Source organism: Oncorhynchus nerka, linkage group LG18 (genome assembly GCF_034236695.1).
Source record: "Oncorhynchus nerka isolate Pitt River linkage group LG18, Oner_Uvic_2.0, whole genome shotgun sequence".
NCBI classification, from domain to species: Eukaryota; Metazoa; Chordata; class Actinopteri; order Salmoniformes; family Salmonidae; genus Oncorhynchus; species Oncorhynchus nerka.
Genome location: NC_088413.1, coordinates 35,537,851 through 35,563,277, shown reverse-complemented (window position 1 = coordinate 35,563,277; position 25,427 = coordinate 35,537,851). Strand labels below are relative to the sequence as shown.

At 42.1% G+C, this 25,427-nt stretch overlaps 1 protein-coding gene, 2 long non-coding RNA genes and 2 other non-coding genes across 6 annotated transcripts in view; 3 read left to right on the top strand and 2 right to left on the bottom strand.

The window, feature by feature from the left end:
• LOC115145835 (programmed cell death protein 4-like) overlaps positions 1-15,302 on the bottom strand; it is a 28,444-nt gene extending 13,142 nt beyond the window's left edge. Inside the window, exons 1-5 of the mRNA XM_029687386.2 lie at positions 15,063-15,302; positions 14,833-14,932; positions 2,658-2,957; positions 2,318-2,415; positions 199-312 (exon numbers count right to left, since the gene is read on the bottom strand). Of these exons, the coding sequence (XP_029543246.1) occupies positions 199-312; positions 2,318-2,415; positions 2,658-2,957; positions 14,833-14,878 (558 nt within the window). The 5' untranslated portion in view covers positions 14,879-14,932; positions 15,063-15,302. The remainder of the gene's footprint in view (positions 1-198; positions 313-2,317; positions 2,416-2,657; positions 2,958-14,832; positions 14,933-15,062) is intronic.
• A 146-nt stretch (positions 15,303-15,448) lies between these two features.
• LOC115145837 (uncharacterized) lies at positions 15,449-19,436 on the top strand. 2 transcript variants are annotated; one of them, XR_003866058.2, is made up of 3 exons: positions 15,449-15,588; positions 18,574-18,688; positions 18,816-19,436. It is a non-coding gene; the product is annotated as an uncharacterized LOC115145837 (long non-coding RNA). The 2 variants fall into 2 exon arrangements; XR_003866057.2 differs by lacking the exon at positions 15,449-15,588 and adding an exon at positions 15,611-16,057.
• Positions 16,666-16,757, bottom strand: trnar-ucu (transfer RNA arginine (anticodon UCU)). Its single transcript is given in 2 exon segments — positions 16,666-16,701; positions 16,721-16,757. It is a non-coding gene; the product is annotated as a tRNA-Arg (tRNA).
• On the top strand, positions 17,726-17,798 carry trnak-uuu (transfer RNA lysine (anticodon UUU)). The gene has a single exon. It is a non-coding gene; the product is annotated as a tRNA-Lys (tRNA).
• Positions 19,437-20,865: 1,429 nt separating the features above from the next.
• LOC115146571 (uncharacterized) lies at positions 20,866-25,424 on the top strand. Its single transcript, XR_003866171.2, has 3 exons — positions 20,866-22,971; positions 23,070-23,129; positions 23,506-25,424. It is a non-coding gene; the product is annotated as an uncharacterized LOC115146571 (long non-coding RNA).
• Positions 25,425-25,427: the final 3 nt, after the last annotated feature.

The following is a 25,427-nucleotide window of genomic DNA, read 5'->3' as shown; positions in this document are numbered from 1 at the left end:
TACACAGAGAAACACACACACACACACACAAAAGGCATTTAACGTGAAGTAAAATGACATATAAGTCGGGACCCTGCATGGTTTTGAGACAAAACAGTAAAAGAAAATAGATGCACCGCCACCTAAAGACCTTCTCAAATAACCAACCAACCCTCCATCCAACCTCTTCCTCTCTTTAGTGCAACGTCAAACACATACTTGGACTTCTTTTGTGTCCCCGTGCTCAAAGTACTCCTGTACGATGGGGTTGACGGTCTTCTCCAGTTCCCTCTCGTCCAGCTCTGGAACAACAGTGGCATACACGGTGTCTCCCTTTAAAATGAAACCACAGACATTGTAGGTCAGGAATAGCAATCTAATAACATCAACACGGCCGGCCCGCTCATTAGGCAGGATTAGGCTGTAATCTGAAATGCTACTGGTGCATTTGTTAAATTCAGTGCAGCCATTTTTATCTCAAAATCAAATCATTTCTGGGTAACAATTAAGTACCTTACTGTGAGAGTTTAATCGTCCAAAACAAATAGCTTCTTAGCAAAGAGCAATTTCTCAAGCAAGAGTTTTGCTAGGTCTGTCGGAGTGGTTTGTGTGGGGAGGGGAAAATTAGATTTGGAACCCTTTCTTATTGGTCTATTAACTAATATACAACATAGTGATATCCCCATGGAAGGGCAAAATTCCCACCTATACATTTTTTTTTGCTAAAAAAGGGGATAATCATTTTTTTCTTTTTACAATTTCACAGTATTATTCTAAACTATTGTGGACATGTGTATAAAACACAGGAAAATCACATTTGACTGCACTGGGCCTTTAAGGTATAGAGCAGGGGTCAATAACTGCCATCATATTTAGGCTGAATGGCCAGGATATGGCAAATGTAACAGCATGATAGCAGTTCTGTGCCAAGTGCTGCCGACATATACAGTCGTTGTTTAAGCAATTACTCAACGCACCGACTCCCTTTCCGGTTTTCTCTCTAGGTTTCAGAAGTATGCTTGACCTTTAAGAACAACCAAAAATGTTCAGGCTACACCAATGACCTGCTCTGGTATTGTCCTGCAACTCCCTTCCTTAAAAAGTAACCATTGATCTTACTTGATTGAATTTGATTACTTTCACAGACCCAGTCGTGATTGATGAGTGATTACTTCCAGGAAGGGAGGAGGATGGATGCACACTTTCAAGTTTTGAAACAGGACCCATGTGACCCTTACCACTCCCTTTGCTAGTAGGGATCCCAGACACACCACTACTGGGATATACTGGAGACAGGCATGTGTGTCTCAAGAGCATGGGACATCCCAAATGGCACCCTATTCCCTATATAGTGCACTACTTTTGACCTGGGCCTTCGGGCTATATGCTTTTAGAGGTCAGTAGGGCTGCTCTCCAGTGTCACCAACTCTGTCCTAGTTACCTGCTGCCACGGCACTACTGCTCCAGTACGGTTTCTTTTAGGTTTCTCTCTCGAGGAATAGCCTTGGAGGCACTTTCTCACTACACAGAATAGCAAACACCTTCGACATCCACGTTTAACTGATAATTTTTTTTAAATTTTTTTTTAATAAAAATAAACCATCATAGATAATTTCTAAGGTGTATGGTGGAATATACAAAATGACTTGTCATAAATGGCCTATGACAGAACAAGTCTACCTTCCTGATTTAAATGGAAGATATTTCACCCAGAAAAGAAAACAAATAAAATGGTCTATTCTGATCCCATTCAAAAAGATACAAGAGGATGTACGACTCATTATTATGGCGATGGATGTTAACTACAGGGTTGTGTTCAGTCGGCACGAAAAGGAAGAAAGCAGTCCGAAATGGAGAACTAATGGGGAGTTATCATCTGTCCAATAAGAAACGCTGGTTTTAGTTTTCAGTTAAAAAATGTGTCCTGATGAGCATGACCCAGTTGTGGACTTTGTATGGACAATATCTGCTTGTCTGGGAACATGTGGCCCCTGCATTCACCGCCAATCCCAGCAGTCACCATAAGCATGTTCATTTTCCACAACCCATAAAGTGGTATGATCCAACACGGGCCGCGGCTTTGTGACGATTGGCCACTTCTGAACAAAGCTAGTCCAAAAACAGAGCTCAGCACAAAACAACTACAGAAAGAACCCAACCCTGGCCCCCTCATCTAAGCAACTGTTGTCTTTTTAGTAACAATTTGGGACATGGATTGTGGGGACACTGGTGTACTTGAGAAGAGAGGGGTGCGTGCAGAGGCTCTATCGTATAGGTTGGGGTAGGAGAGAGCTCATGTCGTTTATACACGCATACCTCGCCCGTTCCCCTCTTTTACCTGTGCAATCTCGTCGTAGTTGGGGTCCTTGACATCTGGTTCCTCTACCTCATACACCATACCTGCTGCTCCCCATACACCTTTACCCCCTGCGCCACCTGTAGTGTAAAGACCACATCAACATCAGAGCTAGTCAGTTAGCACTAGAGACACGTTTAGGATAGATGGTTTTGTGAACCCAGGGAGATTACCTCAGCCATATGCACTGCTCTATGATCAGTTTACCAGACTTCAATCCTAAACAAAAACCTATGGCCCCAGACAAACTGGTACTAGACCACCACCGCTTACAGAGTAGATGACTTCCATCTATCTCAACCATTATTAGCATAGCACAGACCTTTCTTAGGCAGGCCCCGGCCCTTGCCTGTCCTGGACTTGCGGTCGTTGGGGACGGGGACTTTGCCCTTGGGGCTGTGGGAATCGCCGTCGGCCAATTCACCCGACAGAGACTCTGAGAGCGACTCGCTGCGGGATGACGACTTGCGCACACGCCGCTTGGCCTTGGCCTTCAGCCGCGCCTCGTGGAGCGCCTTCTCCTGTGGCGTCCAGTTGCCGTTCACCTCCGCCTCGAGCGCCGCCTCGTCCTCATCGCAATAGGGATGGTCCATATCCACATCGTCGTCAAAGGATAACACCCCTGCGATTGGATACAAGGACAGGCAGTGTGAGTTTAATCAATTTCATGTAAATATTAATAACATTGAACCAGCAGGACCGCACCCTTGTTGGCTTAAATACTTGTCTGCATAGTTTACTTTTTAATTTTTTTATTAAACTATGATTGCAGTTCTTCCAGTGGCCACAGGGGGACAAAGACTGCAGAATGCACCTTTGGCAACACGAGGTATGAATTTGTTTGTGTATCCTACATTGTTAAGTTGCAAGTTATGGGGATGGATATTCAAAAGTTTAAGGTCTGTGGAAACAGGTCAACTGCCAGCACTCCTACTACAAATGACAATCAGAATCCCCAAGCAGAAGTGTGTCCAGTCACAGTCATGAGATTCTAATAATTAAAGGATTACAGAGAGCCAGTAAATCAAGGAAAATGCTAAACTTTCCAAGGGCTTGGAGGATGTTCAAAGACACTAATTTCCCTGACAGATAACATCACTGTAAGAATGACTTGCAGGTATGAGATAATTTGTTGTTATTTTGGCACTATGGACAATGTGTAGTGTAAATTGAGACTGGTGGCTTTTTATGGACAGGACAGCTGTTATCCTTAAAATAATGTCGACAACATCTATAAGAATTGCAGATAACACTTGTATGCAGTCGAACTGTGAAGTTAACTAAGATAATCCCTTTCATTCAATGGTCACATGAACATCTAGTTTAATGGTTAGCCAATTATCATGCCCAAACTGGCCAGTTGACACAGGCTCCTATGGTACTAAACTTCATTTTGCTTGGAGTTAAGAGCACCTTGCAAGGCAACTGGTAGTTCAGAGTGACTGCCGTATCCTATCTGCATAGCTTAAAGCTGCAATATGTAACTTTTCGGGTAACACGACCAAATTCACATAGAAATGTGAGTTTTAGTTTCCACAGGGGCTGCTAGCTAAACATGCTAACAACAAAAACAAATTACAAAGATAGCCAATCTTGCGCAAAGGTATACATACAGTTGAAGTCGGAAGTTTACATACACTTAGGTTGGAGTCATTAAAACTCGTTTTTCAACCACTCAACCAATGTCTTGTTTAACAAACTATAGTTTTGGCATCTACTTTATGCATGACACAAGTCATTTTTAAAACAATGGTTTACAGACAGATTATTTCACTATCACAATTCCAGTGGGTCAGAAGTTTAAATACACTAAGTTGACTGTGCCTTTAAACAGCTTGGAAAATTCCAGAAAATGATGTCATGGCTTTAGAAGCTTCCGATAGGCTAATTGACATCATTAGAGTCAATTGGAGGTGTACCTGTGGATGTATTTCAAGGCCTACCTTCAAACTCAGTTCCTCTTTGCTTGACATCATGGGAAAATCAAAAGAAATCTGCCAAGACCTCAGAAAACAAATTGAAGACCTCCACGAGTCTGGTTCATCGTTGGGAACAACTTCCAAACGCCTGAAGGTACCTCGTTCATCTGTACAAACAATCGTACGCAAGTATAAACACCATGGGACCACACAGTCGTCGTACCGCTCAGGAAGGAGATGTGTTCTGTCTCCTAGAGATGAACGTACTTTGCTGCGAAAAGTGCAAATCAATCCCAGAACAACAGCAGGGGATCTTGTGAAGATGCTGGAGGAAACTGGTACAAAAGTATCTATATCCACAATAAAACGAGTCCTACATCGACATAATCTGAAAGGCCGCTCAGCAAGGAGGAAGCCACTGCTCCAAAACCGACATAAAAAAGCCAGACTACCGTTTACAACTGCACATGGGGACAAAGATCTTACTTTTTGGAGAAATGTCCTCTGGTCTGATGAAACAAAAATAGAACTGTTTGGCCATAACGACCATCGTTATGTTTGGTGGAAAAAGGGGGAGGCTTGCAAGCCGAACAATTGGCAGGCGTAAGCTACAGACAACGAACAGCAGCATTTTATCAATTGGCAATTTGAATGCTCAAAAATACCGTGACGAGATCCTTAGGCCCATTTTTCTTTTTTAAAGATGCATATCTGTATTCCAAGTCAAGTGAAATCCATAGATTGGGGCCCAATGGATTTATTTCAGTTGACTGATTTCCTCATATGAACTCTGTAAAATATCAATTTTAGTCATTTAGCAGATGCTCTTATCCAGAGCGACTTACAGGAGCAATTAAGGTAAAGTTCCTTGCTCAAGGGCACATCAGATTTTTCACCTCAGGGATTTGAAGCAGCAACTTTGATTACTGGCCCACCAGTCAATACACAGCGGGACTCTTCTGCTCCCGCTTTCTCCCATTGTGTGCTATTGGCAAAGTAACACGTGACTAGCTCAACTGTTCTGGGGAACTATAGTAAGCTTCATGTAAAATAATGTGACAGGTAAAATATCTCCTAGTTGACTGCAGGTGTTTAAAAATTAGCTACAAATATGATTATTTATTGATAAACTTCAAACAATAGTTTGTTTAAACTGTATTGAAAAAATCATCATGGTCATTTCCAAATACGCCGCCCATGAATGGAAATGGCGGAGCGATTTGTGCATATTGAACCTTTAGACCAACAACCAAAGTGCTTCACTGTTCTGCCATGGCAAAATATGCCCTTGTCTATATTTGTGTGCTGTACTGGAGGGGGGGGCATCTGGAGGGGGGGCCCCATCTGAAGCCCATCAATTTTGTGACTTCTAAATTACGTGTAACCATTGATTCTTGACGAATATAACCTATAAATGCCTCATGAGCTTAGTTGAACTGCCCTATCCCATCAGAATCCAAGACATATGCTTGTTTTACTCCTATGCTCATAAACAATCATTGTATCGCAAACAAAACATGATAAAAACTAATCCTTGCGTCGATAGCCCAGTCTATACATTTGACAGTGGTTCCATTTCTCCAGACCCATGCCTCTGCCTTTAGTCAAACAGAGCCAGGAAGATCTTTGTTATGGTTTAAATTGCCACGTCTAGAAAATGATGCAACATCAACTTTATGATCGAATGGGGCCCTACAGAGTTTAAGAGTTTTACTAACCAAACTGCTTAGGCCCATAAAGCCATAAATCCCAAATCATAAAAAGTAGTCTTAATGGTAAACAGTCCAGCTTTAGACTAGGCCTATACCTTTCTCTGTCAAGTGTTAAGCCTCCGCCCTATTTTATGATAAAGCCATTTGGGGGGGGGTTACATTCTAGTAATAATGACTAGCCAATGTTTTCGTCAATGATAGCGCTTCAATCTCTCCAGTTCTACCATCAACATGTCAGCTCAAACAGCAGAGCACGCTCAGGCGGTGTGGGACGTTACCAGCTGTTAGAATCCCTCTTGGCTGCTCACACTACATAGCTTAATAAGGTGATTTAAAGAGGCCACACCGACAACATATGCAAAGTCCACACTGACAACTTATGCGAACCAAAACGTGCCTAATGGTCTACACCCAAGTCTAAAAACACCTTTCGAGCTACAATAAACAAACCAGGAGAAAGAGATCAAATGCATTATGCTGGTCACATTCTGAAGTCACATCGTCTTACTAACCAGGACTACCCAAAACATAGTTGGCCCGCTTCCATATGTTAAAAGTGTTGGCGCACAACTGTTTTGCAGGCACACGGTAGCGTGTGCACACAGAAGACTTAAAGGCCGCTGCCCTTACAACACCAGGGCCCACTAATCCCAATTTATTATGAAGACTGATCACACAACTCAAAAAAACACAGAAAAATTATGACGTGAGCACTTTTCCCCTATCCTTCTAGTGTGCATCTCGACACTACCACTCAGCGTGGGTCTGACTACATATGGCAGTGCTAGCCCACAGCCAGTCAAATCACCCTCAAGAGGAGAAGGAATTTCTTAGGGTGTAATGAATACCCCAGAGCCCTCCTACAAAGCCCACCGCCGAGCCCTAAGAGGAGACACGACCCTATAGATTACAGGGAAGAGGAGGGCGGCCCAACCACAGAGCTGATCCAGCATTGTCTGGAGACTGGAGTGGAGCCATCACCAGCCAAACCACTTTTCCTGGCCATGAGTGCTGTATGTGCCTGCATCTAAAATGGCACCCTGTTTCCCAAGCTGTTGCACTACTTTACGCCCAGTGGGCCCAGTTTAAAAGCAGTGCACTTTAGGATAAAGCCTGTGTGCCTGCTCTCCTAGAAGGGCTAGATGAGCCAGGCCCCCACGAGTAAGTCAACGAGCTAGCAGCCGGTGAGACGTTTTGTACATGGATCAAGTGAACAAGATTCCTACGGGGTGTAAAAGGTCCAACAGATGTCCAGTGTTTGTGCATACTGTACAGCAGAGTCCTCGCTATCAGATTCTAAACAAGCGTGGGCCGGCCTACCGTCGGTCAAAAACACTCACTGGGCCTGCAAAGCTGTAAACAACTGACGTCCTCCAACTCCCTTCAAATAGGCACATGACAGACCAGTAAATTAGGGGAAGATCAATGTCAACCAGCCAAAAACAGGCCTGGCCAATTGGAAACAGGAAGAAAACGAGAGGAGAGCAGAGAGGAAACTAGGGTTCTGCCAAGTCAAGTATTGTAAACCACAAAAACTAAAAAATGTGATACCTAACAAGCAAAGGTAACGTTATACCTCTCTGAGAAGCTAGTACTGGACACATGCCCTTTGACATGTGTAATGCAATGATCTGTAGCCTGAGGCCATGTAGGTTGTCACAGACTGTATAGGGAACTGAAAGTGCTAGAAACTAGTTCTTCTACTTCAGTGTTTTTTAAATATTTTTAACAAGTGTGTGTCGAAGGATTGAATCTAACCAAACGACACTACATGTTGTAGCTGGGACCCTTTGGATGACAAAATCAGAGGAAGATAAAAAAAAATTTAAAAGTGAATATTTAAAATGGCTATTTGTGAATGTATGAAACCTGTGCCAGCGAAAAAATATTTTGATGTGGGGAGCTGTCCTCAAACAATCGCATGGCATGTTTTAGCTGTAATAGCTACTGTAAAATCAGACAGTGCGGGTAGATTAACAAGAATTTAACCTTTTAACCGATATAAGACACTTGTATGTACATAAATGTTTAATATCCATCATTTTTATGATTATTTATTTGAATTTCGCACCCTCCAGTTTCACCGGAAGTTGTCCTGCTAGCGGGATGCCTAGCATTAAGAAGTTTTAGAAGAACTCCAGCACAGAGAAGAGAAAGCAGCCATGTCGGTAAAATTAAAACACTTAAGACTTGGGAATTATGGTCTCGGACAGTGCCATTCGCTTGAGTTACGCCGAACGCGAAAGCCCAGGAAAATGAACAGGAATAGTAGGCTGCAATACTGTAAAAGTAGGCTTAATGAATCAAAAAATTTTTTGCTTAAATAAAATTGACTGCTGGTCTTTACTGTATGCTGCAAATTTTTACATTGTATTCCATTTCCAGCGAGACTATTCAAGCTATCGACTCACTGATGGTTGAAGATGAGCGATCTGCAAAGGCAATGTTTAAAAGTCCAAAAGTTATGAGTGGAGCTAGAATTTTGGCTGTCAGCAGTATTAAAATCGACCAATGTCAGCCTTCAAATGCTTTATTATCCAAATGTTTAAAGTGCATGTGGTCGACGGAGAAAATGCATTTGACCGTTTTCCAAAAATAGATTTATTTCGGGAACATGTATACAGAGTATGTACACATCCCTGTCAATCGATTTTATTGGTCAAACTACATGGTCATGTAAAAGTAAAAAAATGTTGTGATCCAATAGGTAAAAAAACAATATCAATAATAATAGTTAATAGTTGGTAACAGATCGGCTCTAAGAACCATGAACTTTAACCTGACGTATTTGGCAATTTATCGATCCATTGGTACGATATCGTCCACTTAATCTTTTAAAAGATATGTATGGCACTAGGAAAGATGATATTTGACAAAAACGGATCATTTATCTGTAGGCTACGTTGCATAGCAATTTGCTTTAAGCATCAATTTGTTTCCGTGTTCTTACCCAAACTGGGTGCAGCACCTGTTTATAATATCCCTCGATACACAGGGTTGAGGATTCGCACAGGATAAGTACTATCAGAGGTCCTGGGAGTTTGCCGAAAAACAGTAGGTTTTTAGGACTGGGATAACCTTCCTGCCAAGTACAAATGACTGACACAGCAGATTCGGACGGGACTAAAATTACAGATGTGGTGATTTGTGCTCGTGCACATAATTACATTACCTGAGCTCCCCCAGTCAAACTTATCTTGTTCAAATAGGGCTTTATGAGTCGATTCCTAGCGGAAAAGGTTCTCTTTTTACCAAATGACTTGGTAACTCACAGTATTTAACTTTAAAAGTAAAAAATTTTTAGGAAAGAGTGGTCGGCGCGCAGGCAGCTCAAGATTATTTGATTGACAGTTCTGGTCGCCTAGTGATGGACATGTTCGTCCCGCTTCAGAAGCGATATTCCTTTACAGACAAGTAAAATGCCCATTCAGTGGCGCTTCGAAACTATCTCCAGTGAAGGTTTTGTGTCGTCATTTAAAAAGCCGTAGAGTACCCTTGCAGACAAACAAACGTAGTAGCTGAGGTGTATTCAAGGGTATTTGACTGTGGTAGATCACTAAGGCTGGGAAAGGAAGTGGTCATGCATATGTAATAGGACCATTATTCCGCATTGTGAATTGACGTGGGATTTTGTTTTTTCCTTAGCATTTTAAAATGGGGGAAAAAGTACAAAATTGGCAGTTTAAATGTTAATCAAAATGGTTCTTCATTTGTTACATCCCTAGTGTGTGTGTGTACACTTTTTAGGCCTGGCACTGGCTTGGAAGTGGTGAGAGGGTCAGCCCTGGGGGTCAGTAGAGCAAAGTTTTCAGAGAGCTGGGAGAATTGACCCAGTTCCACAGTTCTAAATGGCTGCTTGGTGTGAGGTGGCAGTTCAGTAAGGTCACTCACAGCCAAAGAGATTGGCGTCAGTGGGGTAATGGACGCAAAGTATAGTTTTTTTTTATTTTAAATTATGTCAACTTTCTCGAAACTCCCCAAAATCCTGGTTGGAAGATTTCCTATTGCTTTCTGATTCTGTTAAGAAATCCAGGAATCCTCCAACCAGGATTTATAGAAAACCTGGGCATTTTGCAACCCTAAAGCCAAGGCAAGGGAGGGGGCCTTCACATGTTGAAATGCAGTCCCAAACTGCTGTCTGACAAGGCTGTATTCGGTGTGGAGAATTTGTCTCCAAACCGGGTGTAAAGGGGAGGTGATACTCCCTGGACCTACAAGACATACTGTTTTCTGTTGCTAAATGTCTTTATACAAGGGGCCCTGCTGAACACAAACAAGCACTATGGGGCTTAATCCAGGACAATCAGACTTTTTGGGTGTGTTGTTACAGTTGGGTTAACGAGGGAGGGAGAGAGAGAGGAGTGTGGTTGGTTGGTGGTTCTGTCCTGGGGGGGTGGGGGTTGGGGGGGTTCAACTGTCACTAAGGGGCAGACAGAAAGACAAGTTAGCTACAGAGCTGACTGGGAAGAATAAGCTTAACTGGGAAGATATTGGACGATTTCCCATTAGGTCTATTATTGATTTTTGGCCTCCCTTAAATTGACACGTCCTTGTTTTAAGTAAATAATTGTTTTTACTAAAAGAGCCAATGAGCTGCATCCCAAATAGCATAGGGTGATAGGGAATAGGGTGCCATATCGGTTCTCAGCTGGGTTTGTTTTTCGGTCCTTATTTGAAATGAAAAATCGGCTGAGCGGACCTTTAAAAAAATAAAAAAATTCAACTTGCATTGTGTGTAGTCAGTAGGCCATAAACAAATCCAGCTTGACATTTCAGTGTAGTGCACGCTCCATTATACTTATAAGCCTATATTTACCTATGGTCTACTATCTATATAACATTTTCTGGACAGGAAGTACCCTACAATGCTGCTAAAATAAACACTGTAGCCTATCATGTTAATACTCTATAGGCAAGTTGCTACTCCATTCAAAAGATGGGTTACATACTACATTTGATTATTTATCTGATGCATGCCAAAGCAGGTATAATCAGAATGTCAACTCAAACAAGTATACAACAAATGATTCAAATGCAATTTCTTCCAGTTTTCTGCTAGGCTATATGTATGCCTATGCAAGACATGTCACCAGTGGAGTGGGCATTGCATCATTTCAGGGGTGAAATTATTTCACAGAGAGTTGTGTTTTACTCAATAGACGCACATAGGCCTCTGTAGGAGGGTTTCTCCTCCAACCCACACACAAAGGCGTCTTTGACGGGGAGTGTTACCACCACCACAGCAGCTGAGCAATTTAATCAAGCACAACAGGCCTTCCTCGAGTAGACTAGCGCCAACACAGTTCATATGAAAGAGCAACAGCCCATATGTGCAGATGTATTCACCAGTATGGGAAACAACTATGACTCAAGCATGGAGTGTACCATTAAAGTGCACATTCCTTGCCTTACATATTGGGGGGGCTACTTTGAAGAATCTCAAATATATTTAGATTTGTCTTCGCTGTTATTCTAAAGAAAAACCCTGGATTGAGCAGGTTTGTCTAAACTTTTGACTGGTACTGTATGTGGGACGCTGGGCTGAAGGGAGTTGTCGTTTTCATTATTCTCTTACATTACTTTCACATTTCCACAACCTTCAAAGTGTTTCCGTTCAAATGGTATCAAGAATATGCATATCCTACCACATGAGGAGAGGAACACCACATTCAAGAGAGAGGGAAAAAGACAGCTCGTAAAAGTATGTCCGATCTACTTTGAAGAACTAGTCAAATGATTGTCAGACAGCTCTGCAGCATGCCTAGCTATATAGAAGGACTAAAGACAGTACAGTATGGGGAGCACAGAGAACGTTGTCTGGCTGTTTGGTTGCTACTGCCTGAGCAGAGATGAGATTACTTTTAGGAATAAGAAAAATAACAAGTAAAAAAAAAAATTTAAATAATTACACACAACTGAAATATTTTATTATTTCACAGTAATTTCAAAATTTTTAATTGATATTTCATAATGATTTTATTGTAAAAATAATAATAATCTAAATAGCCTTAAAATGCAAATAATTTCTCAACATTTCTTTTGGGGGGGGTGACATTCCAATGTATATGTACTTGGCAATAACGTATGTATTTTCACACGTGACACAAGGATGAAACCATGGGTTTAATTCTGCTGAACACTTGTTGGATTTAATGTTTATTAGTAAATATTTTCACTGAATTGTGGTTATTTTATTTTTAATCCTCAACAGATATTCCAAGTAGGAACTGTAGGCAAGGAACTGTAAATGAGACAATTTCAACCTTATCGCCAAACCATAGTAATCTATATACTATAAACAAAAATGTCATCCATTTCACATTAAGCACATGCATTACGTCAAGTATTTCTATTGATTGAGATACAAGATTATATATATATATATATATTATAAGACATGATACTGCGTTAGTAACCAAGTGGGAATTTCCCACCATAGATAAAACTGTAGATAGATAAAACCAAATTTGACATGGACATTGCCCTTAACCTTCCACCATTTTAAAGTGGGTGAAGGATCACATGATTCCATCCAGGTCATCAGCTAATGAATTATACACGCTAGTACACATCCCCCCCCAAAATGTAGCTGGCAGTAAATGGCTAACCTTGTTTGAACAGGTATAAAGGGCAGCACACCGGCAGTATGCACCCTTGCAGTTTTTTTGCCAACTCAGAAGTATTAGATAAGAAATTATACTACTTCAAAATTGAGATTGCGTTACTGGCACTGCCCTTGCGCTCACAGACGCCACATTGGGACATATAAAGATGATATCTATCAGACTGTTTACCACATATGACTGGGGGAAAAAAACAACAACATTTGAACGGCCCTCCAACTGGTACTTCCTTGTGGTTAACTCGTCTAGCGCCGCTGAGCTCCGACTTCCCCCACATGGTGACCTCTGATGTTACCTACTAAGGAAATTCTCGATAAAAGCAACTCAAAACATTATTTTTTAAAGCAATCTATTCATATGTTTTTTTTAACACTATAATTTGTTTACAAGCCTGATAGCTGTACTTTTAGTTTATGGTTGACACAGCTTGTTGGCCATTAGCTAATTGGGTGTTTCTCTCAAATGAGCTCAAAGCACGCGAATGCATCCAACTGGTATTTTTGACTTCAAAATGGTACATTTCCACCTCCCACTTGGAGCTCAAGGATGATCGACTCATTTCCCCACTAGTCTCTACCAGCTGGTGGGATGTTCAAATAGATTTTCCCAGTCGTATGTGGTAAATGTAGAGAATGATAAAGATATCATCTTTATATATGTCCCATTATGGCATCTGTGAGCACACAGGCAGCGCATTGAGGCCATCTCCATTTTGAAGTAGTACATTTTTCTACTACTACGAGTTGGCAAACAAACTGAAAGGGTGCATACTGCCATTCAGAGTGTGTTGTTTGACCAGGTATAGAGCCAAGGATGGCAATTTACTGCCACCTACAGTTATTGAATATTTGCCTCACAAGTATAATCTAATCTTATTCAAGTTTTTTTTTAACTGCATTGTTGGTTAGGGGCTCCTAAGTAAGCATTTCACTGCAAGGTCTACAACTGTATTCAGTGCATGTGACATAACACTGTATTTGATATTGACAGATCCCTCCTGATGACCCAGATGGAATCATGTGATCCTTGCTTCACCCATAGGAAGTCCCACCCATAGGAAGTCCCACCCAGTTGACTACTTAAAAAAAAAAGAAAAAAAAGGTGAATCCCTCAATGGCAATGTCCATGACAAAACTTGTTTTATCCATCTAAAGTCCTCTAACTCTATGGTGGTAAATTCCCACTGGTTATCAACTCTGCATGAGTAGTCAGTCATCAGTTACACAGGGTTGTGCATGTGTCTACTAATCTCGAGTTCTACTGGAGAAAAACATTTATGTAGAAGTCCATAGCCACATGTATGTCTTTGGCCAATGCAGGACATCATGCGACCATTTTGCTCAGTGGGGAAATTCATGTCAATGTGATAGAGGGTGTTTTACAAATCCGTGCCATTCAACATTGGCATAAATGGATGGGCAACATGACACGTTGTATTTAACCAATATGCATAAAAGTTGACGTTCTTTGCAGTATTTTTTTATGTAGCCCAATGAAAATGGTATTGCAAGCAACGGATTGCACGTCTGATAAGGGGGCGTGATGGTGTTTTGACAACATAAATTCAGTTCGTCGTTTGACCGCATGTTTGTCAGGGTATATAGCGTTTAGTCAAATTACCGAGATTATTAATAAAAACACGATAGCACTGGCCATGAATGAAAGCAATGTTGCATGAATGTTTATGGACATTCCTTTAAAGCAGTAACATTAAATCACAAAACACCATTTAAATACAACTAACGACATTTGTAGTCAAATGTCCGTAATTGAAACATTTGACAGGTCAGTGTATAACTGTTAGTGGTTGATTGCGCAACACAGTATGTTGATTACATATTACTATCTAAATGGCTAGCCAGATACGTTAGCCTTTCGCCAAAGAGGAAGGGACGTTAATGCACTGCAAAACAAGTCTCGAATGGGTTACATATTAGAGTGCGTCTTCACATGTGCCCAGCGAGACAATGGTCCATAAAAAAACAATGCATAGTCAAATATGTCGTCCAGCAATTTGTGAGTTAGCTTTCGAATTAACTTGCTAACTAGCTACATTGCCAACTGGTTCGCTCTAATACAAGTGCTCGAGCAATAGAGCACATGGTGGAGTGTGGCTGGAACTGCAGCCCAACCCTTTGAGACAATAGGCGAACTGGGCAAACATGTTTTCGTCGTTCAATCCAAACGATTTACTGCCTTGAATTAACCATGCAATTCGTGCATATGCTATTCAAATAACTCACCATCGTGCTTTTGAACAGTGGTCCATGTCTCCACTTCGGTCGCCATGGCGCTCTCTTGAATTGGTTGTTTACCGTTTGATAGCGATCCACACCGTTTGGCCTGTCACGAAAACAAATAGCAGAAACATGCAAAACAGCGTGAACAAAACAATCAAACAAAATGTGCACCTAAAGGAAACATTGGTGTTATGCACATGCATGCCAAAAAATGTAAATACGTTAATCCTCACCCTCAAGCAGTTTGCTTGCTCGTGCTATATAACGTCAGCTATAATACCCAACAAATATGAAATGCCGTAGAAAAATGAATGTCAAATAAATTCGACACTTTTTTAAATGAAATTAATATATATCTACTACTCCTTTCAGAATAAATCTGACAAGAGCATGGGGGGGAACCGATGCACAAAAAAATAATCCGTGGACCTTTTCCGCAGCAACCTAGAAAATAAACAGAGTCTGTTTTTAACTTTGGAACGTCTGTCTCAATGTCACGTGGTTAATACAGGGGCAAGTCCTTTTCTGTTCTGGCCAATCATTTGGGGTTAGTGTTATCCGAGATTCTTGGGAAGTCCCTACCTTAAACCCTACAATTAACCCTTACAGTTATCCCAATCTTAACGGTACCAAACCCGAACCATTAAAAAACTTCAATGCGGTAGGGACGTCCCAAGGAACCGTTATTGCAAGGACCAATCAATTCAATTTAAATGTAAGGGATTTATTGGATGGGAAACATATGTTTACATTGCCAAAGTAAGTGAAATCGATAATAAACAATAACAAATTAACTGTAAGCATTTACACCTACAAAGGTTCCAAAATAATAGAGACATTTCAGATGTCATATTGTGTATATTTACAGTGTTGTAATTTACAGTGTTGTACTTGAATATTTCAAGTACAAAAGGGAAAATAAATAAACATAGGTTGCGCCACCCTCCTTAACCTGGACGACGCTAGGCCAATTGAGCGTCGACACATGGACCTCCGGGGCGCGCCGGCTGCGACAGAGCCTGGGCTCGAACCCAGAGTCTCTGGTGGCACAGCTAGCACTGCGATGTGGTGTCCTAGACTTACTGCGCCACCCGGGTCCCGGTATTTGCAAAATTCTGCATTCATGCACATTCTCAATTTGGTGTATGTCCCATTTTGTGAATTCTTGGTTGGGGAGCGGACTCCAGACCTCATAACCATAAAGGGCAATGGGTTCAGATCCTAATTGGTATGTCGAATTCTATGTTCATGGTCGCTTTCCAGTGGTTATTATTGTCATGTGACCATTCCAAGATGGCGGCCCCCTTAGCCTACTTTATATTAGCATGCTAGTGTAATTAGCCGCATGCTAACATGAATGCTAACGTTCTAACTTATGCTTGCCTATGTATGGGTTTATACTGTTTATAATGTTAGGTTAGCTTGCACTGTTGATAACGCACTGCTGTAGCATTCTAGCTATATTCGTTTAAGCTTTTCCTTTAAACTATGAGTCCATCTTACCGGGTGGTGCTCTCCTGTCACGGAGGTTTAAAGCAGTGTATTCAAAGGAAAAATGTATCATTAATTCCAATTAATTGAAATAAATCAAATCCAATGTATTTATATAGCCCTTCGTACATCATCTGATATCTCAAAGTGCTGTACAGAAACCCAGCCTAAAACCCCAAACAGCAAGCAATGCAGGTGTAGAAGCATGTAATGCTATTTAGATATTTGCTATAAAAAATTGTTCTATCAACTTAACGTAAGAAACGCATAGACATGAACATTGTTTGATACGCCCTGAGGAGTATAAAGACAGGTTTTATGTTTGAAGTTAGACCGCAAAAGATGCGACTCCGGTGGGACTCGAACCCACAACCTTTGAATCACTCCTCAAGTGCTTGACTAGAAGTCCAATGCGCTATCCATTGCGCCACGGAGCCACCTGTTGATAGGTTACGCACTAGCTAATATAACGTTGCGGCGTCCAAAAAACCTTACGTAGCTACAGCGCATTTGCGCTAGCTTTTCTATGTACACGGGTTACTAAATACGTCACAATGGTCACGTCATATGTGAAGGAAGATAAGTATAGATTTCGTGTACATTGTAAGTGAACAACGTATAATATACATTAGCCCTGATAATATTGCTGTAGTATGGATTGAATAACAAAACATTTTCTGGCTGATATCTGAAACCGCTTTAGTTTAGCGTTTTCTTGCCACGGACGCGTTGTGCAGTGGATTGAACATAAAGGGACGGCTCTTTCGCATTGTCAATGGAGCAAGAATCACATGCTGTTTAGTGAAACAAGCGAATATATTGTGCTAACTGGCATTGTAGCTATATGAGCATCCCCCAGTTAGTCGATGACATTTCTGGTTGCGACAACCTAGTTATGATATCACTGTCTGCAACCAACAAGTAACCAAGATTTGCACTCGCCAACCAATCCGAAGATTATCGCTCATCAATCGAGGTTGCTACACTAGGAATTAAAGAATGGGGGGCATTTTCTATCAAGAACCAACATACTCGTCGAAGCCTACACTATATTGAATCCCAACACGGGTGCTGTATTTAGCCTTGAATGGTTTTTAATGCTTTATTTTCCTTACAGTGACAATCTGAGAGTAGAAAAGTATCGGGCTTCATCCGAAAATCCTCTCAGCCTGTAAATCTGTCATCATCATCCGTAACTTTTCATTATGAAAACCTGTCTCTTTTTGTCAAACCCCCAAACTCACCCTCTTCAATTCTTGGTTACTCCTTGGTTGCACTGGCATCTCGGATTGGTTGCCAATTCTTGGTTGCAGACGGCGATATGATTGGTTGTCGCAACTAGAAATGAGGTTGTAACAGTCTTAGAAATATGTTGAAATACCATACATGGCCTGTTGAAGACAGAGCCCGGATAGCTCAGTCGGTAGAGCATCAGACTTTTAATCTGAGGGTCCAGGGTTCAAGTCCCTGTTCGGGCGATGCTTTTTTTACCCTCATTTGCTGGCCATCATCTACGTTTCATTAGATTGCTGGTGGCTAAACGAGAATTTTGAATTCACCTAATTCGTTGTATTCTTAAGGTCCGTTTCTTGTATTTATCAGTTTTAAAGATCGCCAAGCAGTAATTATGCTATAGTCAATAATAAATACAGAACAAGTCTACTTTGACTGGATTTGATTGAAATATCACTTTCAAGGCTGTCTGGTGAACGTTTCTGTGGGGCTAATTTATGCCGCTAGGTGGAGACATTGCACATGTACTTTAATCAATGAACGGCATGATGATTTTGTAAAGAGGCCGTTCTTTCAGATGAGAAGGCAAAGGGAGGTCAATTTGCCGGGCTGACATAGGCTTTTCAGTACACGACACACTGGCCTGACGTTAAACACAGATGCGCGCGAATTTCGGCTGTATAATATGGAACGCCGTTTGGGTCTTTAGTGTCAAAAAGATACACAAATAACACTATTTGAGGCGTCAAATAACACTATTTGACACGTCACGTAAGCTTCTTTACCAATCTGCACCTGCATATGACCCCACGTCACATAATACTTTAACACTTTGTACGTAGTTATTACACATTGATTACACTCTCACTCTATTTCATACGTCACAACGATTCACCGATACGTATCGCTATGAGTCATAGATTTTGTCACGGATGACAACATTTGCATAAAGGCCGTTTGGACTCCGCTCAAGTCTCAGGTACTGATGAAAGACATTCACTCAACTTCTGTTCTCCCGAGGTAAAAAAATTCAATGGCTGCCCAATTTCTGGAAGATCGTAAATCTACCATCTCTGATTTGCACCAGACTGCTGCTCACGGACAGAAGAGATGGACTTCAACCATCAATAGCCCGGTAACGTTAACTTAATGTTAGCTATCTATCTAATGTAGGTGTTGAGAGTGTGTGGTGTACAAGCTGCAAAAAGTTTTTAGGAGTGTATTTTGTCATTAATTATCTATTGTATTTTTTTTTTTTTCAGTATCCTATCAAGCGTCTTTGGAGGGAAGGTGGTATCACATCACCAAGGAGCAGCTTGAGGTGCTCAGTTTGTCATATGACCGTCAGACAAATGGCAGATGCTCTCAATGTGTCGCACTCTGTGGTCAAGAATAAAGCAATTGTAACACAAGAGGGAGATCTCTACATCCTCTCTAGATTTGATCACATTCCTGATTGATATATCTTTTTTGTGTTGAGTCATTTTCAGCTTTTCAGGTCCTACTCACTGTTGTCAGACGCTCAGCTGGATGAGAGGATCAAAGGGCTGATACAATAAAAACAGAATGGCGTCCCTATAAGAGACCAAAAAAAAGTTTTTGTAAAACAAACATATCTTGTTTTTTAGGTGGAGGATTGTTATCCATGGTGCTGTGGATGGTTACAGCAGACTTGTTGGGTTTCTGAAGGCCTCTGACAACAACAGGAGTGCCACAGTCATGGATGTCATTCGAAGCAGCCATCACCAGCTACGGAGTACCATCCCGGGTGAGATGTGACCCGGGTGGTGAAAACAATCGTATCTGTGCCTTCATGGAGCAATTCAGGGGTGGTGAGAGGGGAAGTGCCCTCAGAGGAAGGAGCACACAACCAGAGGATAGATTGGCTGTGGGGGGCGTCTGGCATGGAGTCTCCAATGTTTACCATGACCTGTTCACCTTCTTGGAGACGGAGCAGATCATCGACATCAACAATGAGGTGGACCTGTGGGCACTGCACTTTGTGTTCCTGCCACGGATGAACAGAGATCTTGCTGTGTTTGCCAGTCAGGGGACCCACCATGGGCTGAGGACTGAACAACGGCAGTCACCTCTGCAGTTGTTCGTCTCGGGCTCCCTGGCAATGCAGAGGGCCAATCTGACAGCAGTAAGGGATTTGTTCGTGTAACGGATGTGAAACGCTAGCTTAGTTTGTGGTAGTGCGCGCTAAATAGCGTTTCAATCGGTGACGTCACTTGCTTTGAGACCTTGAAGTGGTGATTCCCCTTGCTCTGCAAGAGCCGTGGCTTTTGTGGAGCGATGGGTAATGATGCTTCGTGGGTGTCAGTTGTTGATGTGTGCAGAGGGTCCCTGGTTCGCACCCGGGTATGGGCGAGGGGACGGTTTAAAGTTATACTGTTACATTCGCCCCAAATTCAACCACCATCAGCTCTCAAGCCACCACCTCAGCTCCTCCTCCAACAACCATCACCTCAGCTCCTCCTCCAACAACCATCACCTCAGCTCCTCCTCCAACAACCACCACCTCAGCTCCGCCTCCAACAACCATCACCTCAGCTCCTCCAACAACCACCACCTCAGCTCCTCCTCCAACAACCATCACCTCAGCTCCTCCTCCAACAACCACCACCTCAGCTCCTCCTCCAACAACCATCACCTCAGCTCCTCCTCCAACAACCACCACCTCAGCTCCTCCTCCAACAACCATCACCTCAGCGCCTCCCCCAACCTCAGCAACCACCACCTCAGCTCCTCCTCCAACAACCATCACCTCAGCTCCTCCTCCAACAACCATCACCTCAACAACCCTCAGCTCCTCCCCAACAACCACCACCTCCAACTCAGCTCCTCCTCAACAACCATCACCTCAGCTCTCCTCCAACAACCAACCTCACCACCACCTCAGCTCCTCCTCCAACAACCATCACCTCAGCTCCTCCTCCAACAACCACCACCTCAGCTCCTCCTCCAACAACCACCACCACCACCACCTCAGCTCCTCTCCTCCAACAACCATCACCTCAGCTCCTCCCCCAACCCACTGGCCTCAGCTCCTCCTCCAACAACCATCACCTCAGCTCCTCCTCCAACAACCATCACCTCAGCTCCTCCCCAAACAACCACCACCTCAGCTCCTCCTCCAACAACCATCACCTCAGCTCCTCCTCCAACAACCACCACCTCAGCTCCTCCTCCCAACAACCACCAACAACCACCAGCTCAGCTCCTCCAACAACCACCACCTCAGCTTCAACCCATCACCTCAGCTCCTCCTCCAACAACACACAGGTGGAATGCTGATTGTGGACAAACCCAGTTCACCATCAGCAACACACAGGGAAGGAAGGCCCCAGAGGCAGCCTGGGAGTTGACATTCTACAGAGGGTTATGGCAGTTATATCTTCAGCGCCACTCGTTCCTACTCCAACCAGATTTATACTCCCCTACTGGGATGAGGGATTGGACGCTATATCTTCAGCGCCACTCCTTCCTTTGAATCAGTTCATTTTTATAATACTAACATTCCCCCTCTTTCACACACAGTATGATTTGGTCTCTAGAAAGGTGTGACAGACATCTACAACTATAAACGGATGGGGACCAGAGTTTAGACACAGGTGGCCTTAACAAAAGTGACATACTTCTCCATTCCGTTACGATTTTGTTTGCTCATATTTGGAGAGTGTCAGGTACTGTTAAGATATAAGGCCGAAGGTTATTGTATTTTGCTCTATGGCGCTTTAGCACAACATTCCATCTGCTGACACAATATTTGTCTTCCACTCAGTACAACAAGACCCAGGAGAGGCCTACTGCAAGCACTGGATTGGAGCCTTCAGAGCGAGCATTCCTGCTGTGGGAGGACAACAGAACATTCTGAATGGACATTATTAAAACAGAACTTACATTTTTGTAATGCCCAATCGGGACTTTTATAAATTGTTAAAATAAATAATTGTGTGGAGAAAGCCCTATAATTTAAAAAATAATAATAAAATAACTATGAAGATAGGGATTCGGCTCCCGTTACATTTTATATCATTGTGATTAACAGCAACCGATTACTTTTACTAACATAACAATGTTGACACATTGTGGCAGCTCAAATGATGTGGTTGAAGATGGACTAGTGCAGGGCTCTCCAACCCTGTACCTGGAGAGCTACTGTCTTGTAAGTCCACTCCAACCCTAATCTAGTGCACCTGATTTGAATAATTACCTGCTTAATAAATTAATCAGGTTAGTTACAATTGAGGTTGGATTGAAAACCTACAGGAGGGCAGTTCTCCAGGAACAATGTTGGAGAGCTTTGGACTAATGGATCTAGTTCTTAGATCAATGCATTTGAAATTCGATAAGTCACTACGAAGGTGCAGTTCCCAAAAGTGGAGCTGTCACTTAATACAGTGGATGGGAAGTCTTATTTCATGTAGTTCTAATTAAATGATGGCTGAAGTTTATTGTTCTTAATGTAGGACATCAAATTATCAGATTTGGATGAGTTGGCTGCGATATGGCAGGAGTACTTCAGTCAATATCAGCAAAGGATATTGGTTATTAGTGAAGTGTCAGTAAAGTGTTTCTAACAAAAACGAAACGCCAAGACAAGCAATATGGATTGTAATAATTTAATTTTAATGATCATTAAGTGCACAATAACAGCCGATATGGAAATACAGTGCATTTGGAAAGTATTCAGACCCCCTTGACTTTTTCCACATTTTGTTACATTAGAGCCTTATTCTAAAATCTATTAAATAAATTAAAATGTAGCGTCATACCCAAGAAGACTGATGTAATCGCTGCTTCAAGCAAAGTACTAAGTAAAGGGTCATAAATGTAATATATCCTCTTTTTTCATATATATACATTTGCAAAAATGTAAACCTGTTTTTGCTTTGTCATTATGGGGTATTGTGTGTAGATTGATGAGGGGAAAAATTGTATTCGTTTTTTAATAAGGCTGTAACGTAATAAAATGTTGAAAAAGTCAAGAGGTCTGAATACGTCCTGAATGCACCATACAAACAAGTAGATACATGCTTAAATGTTGATGTGCTGTTACATTTTCAGACACTCAATTGCTACTGTAGTTTAGTGCTACTAGATACAATTATGTGTCGTAAAAATGTTTTTATGCAACACCGAAATGTGGGGAATTCACAATACCGGAGGTCATGAATTCCCTAAAGGCATTGTAGGTGCTATGAAGAGGGAGCCTTTAGTGTCACAGCACACGTGTTTGCCACTGGGTACTTTTTCTTCTACTGCCCAGCGAGACGCCCTCGCGCTGTGTGGAGGAATTCGATGGTCGGGGTGTCCTCAAACCCAAGGGGTGGCATCACCGTTGCCCCAGTAGCAAACTCCAACACCATCGCCACTGTTAGAGGAGGACATTCTCCATCTGAGGAGTACACAGTAAAACATTTAAAATACACATTTAAAATCACAAAATTGGAATAATATGCAGTTACCGATAAACTTGAACATTTGACTAATTTTACCTTCCACCTCAGCCAGCCAGTTGAACCAGTGGAAGACGGTGTCGTTCTCCAAACACCGCCGGTTGCCGCCAGGTATGGAACAGGTTATTTTAAACAGATCCCGCAGGTCCACACAAAAAGTGCTCGGAGGCTGTCCGGGTGGTTCCCCAATGCTTTGAGCAGCCCAAGAGAGTTGGGACCATATTTGAACCTGTCATGGTTTAGAGACAGTATGTATATTTAAAATAAGTTTAAGGACAATATAGTGATGTGTATTGATTTAGGGGGGTGGACTGGTTAAAAATACTTATGTTAGAGGAGGTAATGACAAGTCCTGCACAGATTTATGACAGAGTTGCCTTACTGCTCCAAGACCACCTGCATGCTCCCTTGGACAAATTGTTGAGCTACCAATTCAACCACACCATCTCTGACCTCCATTGTCTTGACAACAACTCTTTTTTTGTAGGGGAACAAGTCTCCTCCTGTCCGTCTTAAAGGCCTCTACATTTGGATTCATCTGGGGGAAATGTTTCCCCCAAAACCTTCAAGAAGCTGCTCTCCTCCTGACCATAGGGCACGTTGATCTGCCTCACAGGATACTCTAAAGACACTGAGATATGGAAACGTTATTTAAATCTATTAAAAAAGTATCCTAATATAAAACAGAAAAATAGTCCATGATCTGTAAATCAGTCAAATAACCTACAATAAGTCTGTTTAATCACAAGATAGATTCACACCTTGCTTACTTACAAAGCAAGCACTGTGCATCGCACTGTGTCCTCATGTACTACATGGATATAGGGAAAATGTTTATGTATTTATTTTTATTTCACCTTTATTTAACCAGGTAGGCTAGTTGAGAACAAGTTCTCACTTGCAACTGCGACCTGGCCAAGATAAAGCAAAGCAGGTCGACACAGTTACACATGGAATAAACAAACATACAATCAAAAATACAGTAGAAAAAAGTCTATATACAGTGTGTGCAAATGAGGTAGGATAAGAGAGGTAAGGCAATAAATAGGCCATGGTGACAAAGTAATTACAATATAGCAATTAAACACTGGAATGGTAGGATGTACAGAAGATGAATGTGCAAGTAGAGATACTGGGGTGTAAAGGAGCAAGATAAATAAATACAGTATGGGGATGAGGTAGATTGGATGTGCCATTTACAGATGAGCTATGTACAGGTGCTGTGATCTGTGAGCTGCTCTGACAGCTAGTGAGGGAGGTAAGTCTCTCCAGCTTCAGAGTTTTTTGCAGTTCGTTCCAGTCATTGGCAGCAGAGAACTGGAAGGAGAGGTGGCCAAAGGAGGAATTGGCTTTGGGGTGACCAGTGAGATATGCGTGCTACGGGTGACCAGTGAGCTGAGATAAGGCAGGGCTTTACCTAACAGAGACTTGTAGATGACGTGGAGCCAGTGGGTTTGGCGACGAGTATGAAGCGATGGCCAGCCAACGAGAGTGTACAGGTCGCAGTGGTGGTTAATATATGGGGCTTTGGTGATGGCACTGTGATAAAATGCATCCAATTTGTTGAGTAGAGTGGAGGATATTTTATAGATGACATCGTCGAAGTCAAGAATCGGTAGGATGGTCAGTTTTGCCAGAGTATGTTTGGCTGCATGAGTGAAGGATGCTTTGCTGCGAAATAGGAAGCCAATCCTAGATTTAATTTTGGATTGTGGAGATGCTTAATGTGAGTCTGGAAGGAGAGTTTACAGTCTAGCCAGACACCTAGGTATTTGTAGTTGTCCACATATTCTAAACCAGAACCGTCCAGAGTAGTGATGCTGGATGGGCGGGCAGTGATCGGTTGAAGAGCATGCACTTAGTTTTACTTGCACCTATCCTAACGTACCTATCCTGTTCAGCTGCCGGATGGTAGGGTCAGCGATCAGGCATTTTACTGGTTGAAGTGTAATGCATATTAAGCAGGACATTCATACAAGCCTTAAAATCCAATTTTACAATCCAAAAGTCATGTGAAATGCACTCATAAGTAACATGTAAATGTAGGCTTTTCTTTGTTGTGCCACCAACTTGCTATGTTATGCCACCAACTTGCAACTCCTCACTCTAGTGCGGCAATGTTTGCAAACACAGAAAGAGGTCTTATCTTATTTCCAGCTTCTCTGATGGAACAGTATTTCTATTTATGGGAATCCTGCAACACAATCTTGACGTGTGACAGGCAAGGTTATTGAATGATAAATGAATGATTCTAACACTATAATATATGAAATTCATCGTACCCTTCTATTTAAAGCTATTTTACAGTAGAGTGAGTGCACACATTTTCATGTGGCCTTTGCGGGAATCGAACCCACGACCCTTGTTGGTTGCCAGTCTTTAACAAATGAGATGAAGAATGAAACAAAC